This window comes from Crinia signifera, chromosome 1 (assembly GCF_055691185.1).
Source record: "Crinia signifera chromosome 1, ASM5569118v1, whole genome shotgun sequence".
Taxonomy (NCBI): Eukaryota; Metazoa; Chordata; class Amphibia; order Anura; family Myobatrachidae; genus Crinia; species Crinia signifera.
This window is the reverse complement of record NC_139217.1, coordinates 423,560,141-423,573,925: the sequence shown is the minus strand read 5'-3', so window position 1 is coordinate 423,573,925 and position 13,785 is coordinate 423,560,141. Positions and strand designations below refer to the sequence as shown.

Genomic DNA, 13,785 nt, shown 5'->3' with positions numbered 1-13,785 from the left:
GATCAATGTGATATGTGACACTTGTATACTGTCAGTCTGTATATGTAGAACAGAACTTGTATAAGAAAAAACCTGCAGCTGCTAAATTGTAGCATGTTGTATACTGATCTTGGAGACACATTGGCACAGAGATATACAAGCATCCAGCAGCAGCTCTACCTGATCATATGTAGGGGGGCTGCCGCCGGCACTACTGGGTTTGCACAACAGACCAATGGGACTGCCTGTCACGTGGGTGACTGACAGGTAGGACATCCAATGGGAAGTCACGGTCAGTCAGTGAAGCCAGTGCAGTGTCACAGACTGCATCTAGCTTCACGAACGCCTTCAAAAACAGCCAATAAGCTATGCAAGGAATAAAATATTAAAGAAAATGTACTAACATACCCTCTTATTTGGGAATGTGTAATATCTTGCCAGTTTTGTAGGGATTAGTAAAACTTTCGTACAACTTTAAGGTTTGCATTAATTCTAAACAGTGTCAATTATTACACAGAATTAATGCTAAATAATTTCAATATATTATAAAAAGCGGAGTTGTACTGAAACAACCCTGCATTTCAGACTACACAGCGTCCTTTAGCTATTACCACTTGTGTAGTATCACGGCGCCCATCGCAGACCATAAGGCATGCAATGGTATGCGATGCGACGAGATTTCCCCCGATGTCATACAATGTTAAAATTGTATAGCATTGTATATGGCATACAATGCAATGCGATTTTAAATTGTATAAGCACCCTAATGGGGGTTTACAATGTTAAATGCACCCCCACTATGAACGTGAACCCAAAGCGTGGTGAGTGCAGCGAGCCTGTGGGGGCGGCGGTACGCGTCCTCCGACCTTTTCATACTCCCACTATCCACGTCAGCGTGGAGTTGATTTTATATACAGTGGCGAGCGCAGCGTGCCCAAAGCATGGGACGCGGAATACATGTAAAGTAATACGCGCGCGCCCGCTTCGGGCTCGGTGGCGCGCTGCGCTCGCCACACTATATAAAATCAACTCCACGCTGACGTGGATAGTGGGGGTATGAAAAGGTCAGAGGACGCGTACCGCTGCGCTCGCCACACTTCGGTTGGCGTTCATACTGGGGGTGGTGTGGGGGTGCATTTAACATTGTAAGCACCCATTAGGGTGCTTATAAGCACCCATAAGGGTGCTTATACAATTTAAAATCGTATAGGGGGCTTATACAATTTTAAATCGCATCGGTGTGCACCCGGTTGCGATGCGATTAAAAGTCGTGCGACTTAATATCGGTGGCGCCGTGATAATACACAAGTACCCCAGTGTGGGCCTTAACACCTTTAAGGTGATTTGTCAGATAGACCAATGGATATAGCAAACATGTGGATGAACTGGATTTTTCTTCACAAAGGACAGTGAATGTTTGAACCAATAGGGGTCTAATGTGATGGGAGATCACAGGGTGCATTTCAATGGGATATTTTTTATCGTACTGATGGTGCCCATACAGACCGGGTTGTCACCAAGCGGGTCAGAGCACTCGAACAAAGAAACAATTGAATTGCTATGTTAGGTGCCAGCTAGTGGTGGCCTTGGGGAAAAACAATTGATTTCCCCTCAATATATGTTCAATAAAAGCAAAAGTAAAATGTTTTGTATAATGCAGTCAAATTCGTTTTAAATAGAATGCAGACTTGCCTGAAGATCAACAAACATCTCAAGTTACACACAATACAAGGTCTGCAGACTTTCCCCTTACCAACGTATATGACTGATAATAAAACCAATACTGATAATTGCTTATGCTCAGAAAGGAGTGTTCTATATGAACACAAACTGCATTAATCATTAATTTCCAGAGAATATTACCTCTCCCGTATAAAATCCGACAGCTCCTTCGTTGATATCTGGCCATGTTTCATGTTGTGGTACAGCACATCAAAGCCGCCATTCTTTTCCCCCTATGGAAGACATAATCATAGTTCAGTACTGAGAGAACTAGTAACCAATAACATTCTATAATATAAAAGAAACACAAACAGAATTTTAATAAAATGCCTGTTGGGTAATATAAAACAATGCACAATGCATCTACACCATCCTTCATTTGAACATTTAGCAGTAGTCCTTGCCTGCAGGCTGGCTGGAATACTGTTGAGGGTGTGCCACTATCTGTCCCTGACACAGAGCGCTACAACAGTAGATTATGGATTAGACAATTCTGGCAGACTCCATTCATTACAAATTATGTTGTATTGAATCTGTTAAAGCTAATGCTTCGAATGCTATTAGATGTAGTTTCACTTGCTTAGAGCGTGTGTGTATGGGCGCCCATTAAGAAAACATTAGCATTCCCTCTTAAGAGTTTGAACAAAGCATTAAAACTGATACCAATATGTTAAGTCCCATACACACGGGGCGACTTTGAGCTGAAAGCAGTTTAGCTCAGTGTGTACGTGGCAGCATTGAGCATTGATGCACGCTCCCACATCATCGCTGGCCTGGCCGCTCATCTGTTGGTATTACCAGCAGGTGAGCGACAACGTGAATGGCTTTCTATAGCGTCCACCCCCTGGAAAATCACTTGGACGGGCAAAAGTCGCTCCGTGTGTATGCACGGAGCGATTTTCAGCTCCGCAGATTTCCCCATCATCGCTGTCCATACACTGGGCAAAATCGCCCACTGTGTATGCACCTTTATGTATCAGCTGCAGTATGTGTTTGCTTTTTACAAAGGTAGAAATAAAAATAAATAAAATCTTCATAAGAAAATAGAGAGAGGTGTAGCCTGTACATTATGTTGAGTAATATGCAGAACTGTACACTGTGCTAGGCACATGACAGATTCACAATGTGATTGCAACATGACCTGTATATTCTGGCTTCAAACCCACATTGCATTTTTTTGTTTGCTATGCAAAAAAATTAGAAGCTGAGCAGTACCTTTCCCTTTAAAGTATGTTTTTAAACATAATACTGCTTCATCCTTTGGAAAACAATTTTTTGTTGGTACTTGTTTCCTAGCACGGCGCCCATCGCATCGTATACCATTACACTAAATGAGGTATACGATGGTATGCGATGCGTCGCGATATTGTACAATAAAATATCGCATTGCATCGTATGCCATACAATCGTATGGCATATGAGGCGATCGTATACGATTTTTGATTGTACAAGCACCCTGATGGGTCCTTACAATGTTAAATGGCCCCCTATAGTCAACGCCACCCCGAAGCATGGTGAGCACAGCGAGCCCGCGAGGGGCGGCGGTACGCGTCCTCCGACCTTTTCATACCCCCACTATCCACGTCGGCGTGGAGTTGATTTTAGACAGTGTGGCGAGCGCAGCGAGCCCGAAGCGTCGCAATCAACTCCACGCCGATGTGGATAGTGGGGGTATGAAAAGGTCGGAGGACACGTACCGCCACCCCTCGTGGGCTCGCTTTGCTCGCCACGCTTCGGGTTTGCGCTTCAGCTTTGCGTTGATAGTGGGGGTGGCGTGGGGGTGCATTTAACATTGTAAGCACCCATTAGGGTGCTTGTACAATTAAAAAATGCATCGCATGAATCGTATGCGGCTATATGGCATGCGATGCGATCAGATGCCCTACGATGGACATGCTAGGAAACAAGTACCTTTTTTTATTTAATGAACATTTCCCTATTAGTTGTTTTTTTTATTATAAGGGATTGTAAAAAACTGGATGGGTGAATAGAAGCCACAGAAAGGTATTAACTACAAAACATTTTCTTATATCCCTTTTACAAAAAAACGCAGTTTCGCACCTGGGTTTTTGGACCCAGCTTCAACCAGGGTGTGACCCAGCGTTTGTTACCTTTTACAGACACACACACACACACACACCCCCCTCCCCCCCATTGGTTGGGCTTCCCCATTGATGTAAAGGGGAGCGGGGACGGTTGACTTAGCGTACCCGTTTACACTGCCCTCTACCCAGCTCCTGCCCATGTTCAACCCAGGTCAGGACCTGGGTAGAATTCCTGTGTAAATGGACACGGGTTAACCCATTTACACCGCCTCTTAACACAGGTTTTTGGCGGCGGTGTAAAAGGGGTATTAGTTTCATGTAAGCTTTTTTTCTGCAGTGACTATTAGACCTAATGTAAATCATTTTTTGAGGTAAAATTATAGTAAGTCCTTTATTTTACATAAAATAATAAAGGTTACAAATAAAAATTGAATCAAGCACTCCAACAGTTAACTACATAAATTGTGACACACAAGAATATCATTATGTACTGCAAACAGTTCACATGCTTTGTCAATAGTTTTTAACCACAAAATAACGCAATGTGCCTGTGATCTTACTTCACTGCTAAAGAAAATACACTCAGTGTTAACTGCTTGTTAATGCAAATATTAAATTCAGCCATTTATATGGCTGCAAGGCAATGCATAAAAGCATGAAGTCATGGTCAAGAGGTTCAGAACAAACTTCAGAATAGACAACATTTTTTATCAAAGTTCACTTGTGGAAGGCCCCACCATTGTGATAACATGCAAAAGACTTTCAGTTGTAAAACCCATTGTACTGGATCCATGTATTGCCAACTTAGATAGTCTGCTTCCCAATTGTCGACCCCCAAAATGAACATTGCAGAGAGGGCGCTGGCCTGTTCCTAAGCCCAAATCAAGATCCGACTGACTTCCCGCATGGCTCTTGGTGCCACTCTATAGATTTATATATGCCGCCACAGTGGCATAGTCAGAATGCGCCAGTTGCAGAGCATAGAACAACTACTGACAGCTCCAAGATGTTTATAGATTGTCTTGTCTCATGTTGAGCACAAAGACCCTGGAACTGAGACCCGCAAGTCACCTCTAACCAGCCACGAAGGCTTGCGTCGTTAGTGAGAAGCGTCCATTCCCACACTCCTAATCTCTTTCCCATGTGCAGGTGCGATGATACCAGCCGCCAAAGAAGAGATAGTCTTGCCTTTGGGGCAAAAGATACCCTGTGTCGAAGAAAAAAGTGAGACCCCCGACCACTGAACTAACAGGTCCAGCTGAAATAGTCTGGAGTGAAATCGGGCATATGAAATTACCTCAAATGCCACTACCATACGACCAAGGAGTCTGATACACAGAAGCACTGATACCTTCCTGTGCCACAAAATCAGACGGACCATGCCCTGGATGGCTGACACTTTGTCCTGAGAGAGAAAAACCCATTCAGAGTGTCTTTAATCATGCCCAGGAACAGAAGCCCCTGCGTCAGTTGTAAATGTGACTTCAGAATCCACCCATGTTTGACAAGGAGACTCTTCATGAACTCTATGTTCTGTAACTTCTGAACATGCGAAGAAGCCTTCAAGAGTAGGTCATCTGGTTAGGGAACCACCCTGTCACCTAAGAATTACCATTATGACAGCCATGACTTTTGTAGACCCTGGGGGCTGACCAAATGCTGAAAGGCAGTACACAAAACTAGTAATGAATATCTCTCAGAGCTAATCTGAGATACATCTGATGAGGAGGCCATATGGGAATCTGTAGGTACACATCTTTGATGTCTAAACCTGCAATCACAGAGCAGAGAGATTCCATTTTAGGTTTTAACTTTCTCAAATATGAGTTGAGATCCTTCATATTGAGAATTGTCCGTACCGAACCCTCCGGTTTCGTTACCATGACAAGGCTGGAGTAATACCATTCTATAACCACTTTAGATTACATGGTCAGAGGTTCCCTAGGTACTATGATTTTAACAAGTGCTGGATTGCAGATAGCACTATGCACCACTTATACACTGAATACATTATATGGTCACTATTTTTGGGGTTGTTCTTACTTTAAACCTCTCCTTGTGGCCCTTAAAACAAAAAAACTGTAAAGACATTTAAGAGATAATTTGGAGATTATCAGGGATACTGGGACCACAAATAGTTCTTGGCGGGCATAAAATCATCCTCTGGCTACTTGAACTAGCAAATATTGGTATAAAGAGAAAGATGCCAAGCCAATCAAATGTTGGCAAAATGTGTATGTTTATTCTGCAGCAGCCAATGATAACAGCTTCTAAACACCAGCATGAGTTCTTGTTGAGACATACTGGGCCTCTTGGTATAATTAAGCTTATAACTAATTATAACTAAGCTTCTTAAAGTGATAAAGTGGAGAATGATAAACTACCAGCCAATCAGCTTAAAACTGCCATATTACAGGCTGGGTTTGAAAAAGGACAGTAGCTGGTTGACTGGTTGCCACTCTTCACTTGATCAATTTTTAGAAGCTTAGTATATCTAGCCCACTGTAATCTTCCCAAGAACATCAACATTTGGAAACATGCTATGCCAAATACATTAATTGTGTGGCCCCCTTTCATTGCAAAGAAACAATATGTAATCAACAGCACAATTTTAGTAGAATGTAGATTTTTTTCAAAAGCTCACGAGTCCAATGAAATCACAGTGAGGTTTTCGTCATAGGCCGGTTTCTCAGAAAACTTTCTTCTAACCAAGCAACATAGGCACCAATGGGAAACTAAAGACCTGTCACTGAAAAGGGACTATTAATATAGAGCTGACTGAGGAGAGAACTTAATTCAATGACAGGATCACATGAAGGCAGCCTGAAAAGGCTTTGCTCAGAATTCATCTGCGGGGTAATCAATAGATGACAAATTCTGACCACATGATGCTATATGCACACAGCAATACTGGGGGAATGCAACTATACTTATAAGTCAAGTTTACCACATGCACATTAACCTGTGGCCAGAAGGTTCTCTCTATAGTCCAGGCTATGGTATCACATTCTCCCTGCATTAACTGGATCCTAACACAGGAAGAGGTCTAGATACTTTGGGCTACAGTACTAATATCACATCCAGTTCCACCACCTTCATATAAACCGGACTGTGAACCTCAGACCGTGCATGTGGCCGGCAAGAGTCCAAGGTCACAGCAAGGTCCTGGGCAGAAAAATGTAAAGGTTTTAAATCTTCTGTTATGGGATGAGAGGAAATCTACTGAATATGTATCAATCTGCATCAGCATTATCAATCAACTGGACCTGACAGACAGACACCAGAAATAGTTTTTTTTTTTCATTAATATTATTATACCATTCAAAATAATTCTTCCATATTAAAATATTCGGTACTTGTTTCCTAGCACGGCCACAATCGCGGCCATCGGGGGTAATTTTTAGTGGCCTGCGACGCGACCGACGCGATGCCCCCGATTTTTCCATTGAAATGCATTGAAAACAGTGAAAATCGCGTCGGTCGGGTCGTATGCGGCCAAAAATGCTTAAATGGTCCACCCGCGATTTCCCCATAGGGAACAATGTTAAATGCCTCAATTTACCCGCGATGACCGCGATTTCCCATAGGAAACCATGTTAAATGGGTCAATTTACCCAAATCATCATAGGGAAGAATGGTAAATGGGCCAGAAACCCCCAAAAAAACCCCCTGAACATTGACATGTCCCCCCAAAAGTAGTTCACGCCACCCCGCGATCAACGTGAACCCGAAGCGTGGCGAGCGCAGTGAGCCCGCGAGGGGCGGCGGTACGCGTCCTCCGACCTTTTCATACCCCCACTATCCACGTCGGCGTGGAGTTGAGAATAGAATAGTGTGGCGAGCGCAGCGAGCCCCGCGCGGGGACGCGGATACCTTCACAGGTAAACGCGTCCCTTCGCGGGCTTCACAGGTGTCCGCGTCGCCATGGACACCTGGGAAGCCCGCGAGGGGACACGTATAACTGTGAAGGTATCCGCGTCCCCTCGCTGTTCTATTCTACACTATTCTATTCTCAACTCCACGCCGACGTGGATAGTGGGGGTATGAAAAGGTCGGAGGACGCATACCGCTGCGCTCGCCACGCTTCGGGTTCACGTTGATCGCGGGGTGGCGTATAGTACTTTTGGGGGGACATGTCAATGTTCAGGGTGTTTTTTTTGGGTTTCTGGCCCATTTACCATTCTTCCTTATGATGATTTGGGTAAATTGACCCATTTAACATTGTTTCCTATGGGAAATCGCGGTCATCGCGGGTAAATTGAGGCATTTAACATTGTTCTCTATGAGGAAATCGCGGGCATCGCGTCTGGCCCATCGCACCCGATTTTTCAGTGCATGCGATGCCCGCGATGGCCCCGATTTTACCCCCGATGACCGCGATCATGATCGTTGTGGCCGTGCTAGGAAACAAGTACCAAATATTCATTCCAAAGATTTCCCAAAAAAAAATAATAATACAACAACAAGGTCACCAGTGGATAATGAATAAAGAAATGCAGTGCTTCCTTCATTACACCTTCAATAAAAGGGTTCACAGTAGAGATGTTACAGTAGAGGTGATTTAGCTGTGCACACGCAGTATAGTGCCTGTATTATATTTACTGCTGGGTGAATAGTGCAAAAATAATGTGGATCTAGAATACATGCAGACACGTGGGTGTACAGAATGATTCCATAGACAGGGAAGACACAAAATATCAGCAGAAAGGGATACACATACGGATAACTGGCGGTCAGAATGCCTATGGTCACAATATGGACACCAGCATCCCCAAAGTAGGGAATCCTGACAGGGGTCCCCCTAACTCTAATCCTCCCTTATAGCAGCCAACCTCCCCCCGCCGTCCCAGTGCCCAACGGTAAACCCACCTGCCTAAACTCCCACCCTGTAGCCTGACCCTAGTCTTGTGACAGCATTGGTATACTGCAGCGGTTCTCAAACTGTGGGTCCTGACCCCAAAATGGGTCCCGATCACCTCAGCATGGGGTCACGACTCTATGTTGCTGACCATCAGGTCAGTAGAGGGGGGATAGGGTATACAGTTACTCATTAAGTAAACACCCACAGCTTCCCTCTTCCATCCCCCAGTCACCCTTTTCAATCTCCCCATTACCCATTTCCTTCCTGTCACAAAAGCGGTCACTTCACTTCACTGACCACACATGTGGTGGCCATGCAGTAGTAACTTGCTGGGGTCCTGTAATAATTTTTATTGTCTGATGGGGTCCCAGAGCAGTATAGTTTGAGAACCCCTGGTATACTGTATGCCAGCTCTATTACTGCATCCCCAGAAATAACACACAGCAAAGCACATGTTTTGTATGTGCACTGGGTACCTGGCTGCTGTCTAGGTGTGCATCGGTACTGCTGGTGAAAAGCTTATGGGACATGGTAATACAGTATGCGCTTTATCACAGGCTGTCATACATTTGCAGCGAAGACCCATGTGTACAGTACTCTGCTTCTTGCTTGTGCTCTGCACTATTCACAGCTGCTGAACTGAACAGACCCCACTGTTTGATGAACAGGGCATACAGTCGTATTGTCTACCACACTTGGTCGACAGTCATTAGGTCGACACAATTGGGTCGACAGGGGGGAGGTCAACAGGGTTCTAGGTCGACATGGCTCAAGGTCGACAGGTGTTTAGGTTGACATGGGTTAGGTCGACAGGTCGTTAGGTAGACATGGTTTTTTTCACAGTTTTTTTAGCCGACAGGCGGTATTTCATGCCCTACCATCCACTAGGGCATGGTGGGAGAATAAAAGTGCGCCGAGCGCAGCGAGGCACCGTGCCCGAAGCATTGCGAGCGATGCGAGGGGCTGCATTTCACTTCCAACTGTGTCCATGTCGACTGTGTCGACATTCGGGTCAAAAAACAGTGAAAACCCCAATGTCGACCTAACAACCTGTTGGCCTAACGACCTGTCGACCTAACGCATATGTCGACCTAAACCCATGTCGACCTTGTCCCAGGTCGACCTAAACCCATGTCGACCTTGTCCCAGGTCGACCTAAACACCTGTCGACCTTGAGCCATGTCAACCTTCCCCCTGCCGACCCAACGGTGTTGACCTAATGACTGTCGACCAAAGTACTGTAGACAAAACGATCCACACCCGATGAACAGAAGCATAATCTCATGAATTTTTTCACGTCCGTTTGAGGATTCCGCAGGCAACGAGTCATTGTTACTTAAAGCAGGTAATGGTCTATAGTAATATGGTCATATAGTGTGGACGGTGGATACAATAATTGCACCGCCGCACCATTGTTTAGGTGTGTTTCAATCTTAAGATTCCTTATACATCTCAACGGTTTACAAATGTACTGGTGTGGAATGCAGTCACCTACATTTACATTTGTGGTCCTCCCACTTTCCTCAGGATGAAGATACTAGTGACAAGGCTTTTCATCATCAGTGTTAAAGTTTAAAGGCTTTGATCATGTTAATTAAATGCATTATAATAACACCTACACTTTAAAATAAAAATTAAAAAAAATAAATCCTATACTATTTCTTTTTTGATGAAATGGTGGAGTCTGTTTAGTTGGACAGAAAACCATCATAGAGCCCAAACATTTTGTCTACTTACAGCAAATAACATAGCTGAAAAGCCATCTAGGCTAGAACAACATGGCTTTACCAGGACCTAAAATACAATTTATATAAATGTACCCCTGTAGCATAAAATATCTGCAGACATTCTGTAGCTAGTTTGCTAAATAACTTACAGAAAAGTTTTATTGCAGAGCAGTGCAAAAAAGAGGGCAGAGTATTAGGGGGCATACACACGGGACGATTTTTGCCTATTTTCTCAGCGATCTGTCGGATCAGTACGGATAGCCAAGCACATGATCGCACCTTAGACGTTTACAAAAGAAACGGTTAAAAAAAACGTAAACCATGAAACAGGACAAGCACTAGGTAACAGTTCATGTATATCAGGCAACCTGTGGATCTATAGTAGGAATGAATGCAGCAGGTTTGAAAATGTGACCGTTAGTAATGACCACAGCTGTGCACCAGCTAGGTGATTTGGAAAACGGGGATTGTTGTCACATCTCAAGGACTGGTTTGGCGAGCCTTGCACTAGGTGCTATTTTAGGGACATTTCTAAAAACTGCACTGGTAGCAACAGGGCACTGAAAAAAACTCCATTATAGTGTATAGTGCTAGAATAATCCCCACCTATCTAACTTTGTGACTATACTTTCCTGGAATTTAGAAGTGCATTTTTTGTAGTGGTTCTCTGAGAAAAACTAATTAATGTCAGATTATGCCGCAGAAGTGTTTAAGCCAGCACAACATAATCCTGTCCCTTTATGTGCTAATAACTTTGTGACCTTGCAAAGCCAGTTTCAGTACTGCCAGAACAAATATTCCCTAAAACCAGCCTCCTGTGGCTTCAATCAGTTCGTTTACTTAGAAGTCTTTATGGGCTTATTACTGGTCACCCAGTTCCAGGTACTGGCAGTGATCAAACAGGTTACTTGATTTAAAAAAATAAAAAGTGCTAGGAATATCGAAGTGGATCTGTTTAATAAAACATTTTAATAAAGTAAATGGTATGTATTCTATGCGGGCAAAAGAACAGATATAAATGAATTGGAATAGGTACAGAAGGGCGACTAAACTAGTAAAAGGTCTCGAATCACTAGAATACAAAGAAAGGTTAACCAGGCTGAATATGCTTTCACTGGAGAAACGGAGGTTGAGAGGTCGTATGATTGGTGTGTTCAAATACAGGATTGGGAATCATATGGAACTGGGAGATGATTTGTTTACTAACAGGCCTATACTTAGGACACGCGGGCATGTACTGAGGCTCCAGGAAAAGAAATTATGTACCGAATTAAGAAGATTCTTCACCATTAGAGCAGTAAAATTCTGGAACTCATTGCCGGTGGGGGTGGTTACAGCAACTACTGTTAATGAATTTAAAACAAAACTGGATCCATTTTTGGGCACTAAGGGAATCCTATAGGTATGACTTACTCAAGTCAGCAGTTACAAGTTAGATAGGTTAAACTCGATGGACTAACCTATTTTTTCAGCCTTAAATACTATGTTACTATATTAAAATTACATTTTTCCATGTGCCATCTGTAGGATGCCCTTGTGCCTATAGTGAGCCACAGGTCCAAACAAATAAACCTAACAGACACGTGAAATATGGCAATTACAGTCATTACACATCAAATATCATTTTAGGAAATACATTTTTTTCCCCCTTAAATGAGCTGGCCACACGGAAATCATGGTATCTGTTAATTATAGGGGCGCTACATGTTTCCTCTGGGGTTCTCAAGTTTTCCCTTTCTTACCAAATGGACGCCTGGCCTGCTCGCTCATGCAACAGAAAACCAGATTACGGGCAGGTGTGAAGATCCACATCTGACTGGATCCTTTGTTTCAAATGTGGATGGAACTTATATAATTAACAAGTGCCATTACTGTTATTCATGATCTAAACGGTATCATTATTATTCTGGAATTATCACAACCTAAATGGCTTCCACAGGAGAGCTAAAGATAAGCCAAGAAGTGCAATCTACAAGCTTGTACTAGTACTTAGTCAAGGTATACTGTCCCTGGGTCGACAATGTCTAGGTAGACAGTCACTAGGTGGACACCTGGAAATGGCTGACATACCGTAGGTCGGCAATGACATAAGGTTGACACAAGCTTAATGTCGACACATTTTTCACTCTTTCTTTGGTGTAGACCTACCTGGTTCATACTTTATAAACCAAGTGGGCATAGAGTGAGACTACAATAGTGTGCCAAGAGCAGGGAGGAACCGTGCCTAAAGCCATATGAGGGGACACGGTGCACATGACAACATACACCAAAAACCACAAAGAACTCATGTTTACCTTTTGAGTGTCGACTATGTCCATGTTGGCCTTAAGCTTGTGTCAACCTTCTGGAAATACCAACCTGCTGGAATGTCGACCATTGTTAGGGGCTGACCTAGTGACCATTAGTGGTCGACCTAGACATTGTCAGCCCCCTATACAGTCAGTTACGACTAATAATAGATAAAGGGGAAGATGTATTTAGCTGTGTAAAGAGATAAATAAAGTGATAAGGTGATAACTAGAGACAGGATTATATGCATTTGCATATTTGCATATGCATTCGCATATTTTGCCCATTCTCACTTGTTATTGCATATTTTACCTAAAATGTAGTGATGGTGCATATTTTAGGACCCACCACCTTTCCATCCACGAATCACAGCACTGATTTGCCCTCCTGCTGGCCAGGTAGTGGTAGAGTGTGCAGGCCGGGGCCAATATGTGCGCAGTGTGGGGGACATTGCTCTAAGCTGCCAACCTATTTTAATAATAGTCAGTCAGGGCGGGTTATGCCACAAAGCTCCTGAACCTTTGCCTGCCCCTGGCCTGGGACTTTACGCCAAGAGAGAGACTTCTGCAGCAGAGGAGGTGGGCGGAAGGATTGTGACATCACGCAGCGCGGAGGAAACTCCGGGTCACAGTGAGTATGCGGCGCAGGGAGGAAGGCTTCCACTGTGCCGATTTCACATGCTACTGTATGTTGACATTTGATCCATCTGCGCTGGAGATGAGGGTCTGTGTAGTTGATAACAGAAGAGCCTAGGACGCTGCAGTCTGCTGTAGCAGCCTGGAAGAAAAAAAAATCCTGTGCACAGCACTAAACATCTGCAGGTGCTGTGGGCCTATTTTTGAGGTTTATTTGCAACTAATAGGATGCTGCTTTTTAAATAAATAAGTTAAAAATGACTTTTTTTATTATTTAATGTAGCATATTTTAACACTTTTCATGCATATTTTAAGTATTTTTCATGCATATTTGCATGCATATTTCAAGATTTTTATATTGCATATAATCCTGTCTCTAGTGATAACGCACCAGCCAATCAGTTGCAACTGTCATTTTTCAAACCTATCTGATTGGCTGGTTCGTTAGCCCTCTCTTTACCAGGAGTAATACATCTGCCCCATTATGAGAAAAGACCAGCATAACAAGGATAGGCACAAAGTGTAAT

The 13,785-nt window shown here is 43.5% G+C and overlaps 1 protein-coding gene across 6 annotated transcripts in view; it reads right to left on the bottom strand.

The window, feature by feature from the left end:
* Positions 1–13,785, bottom strand: part of FCHO2 (FCH and mu domain containing endocytic adaptor 2) — a 113,495-nt gene that overhangs the window by 84,907 nt on the left and 14,803 nt on the right. For all 6 annotated transcript variants that reach the window (XM_083151892.1, XM_083151894.1, XM_083151893.1 and 3 more), the window contains exon 2: positions 1,843–1,934. In XM_083151892.1, the coding sequence (XP_083008018.1) occupies positions 1,843–1,934 (92 nt within the window). The remainder of the gene's footprint in view (positions 1–1,842; positions 1,935–13,785) is intronic.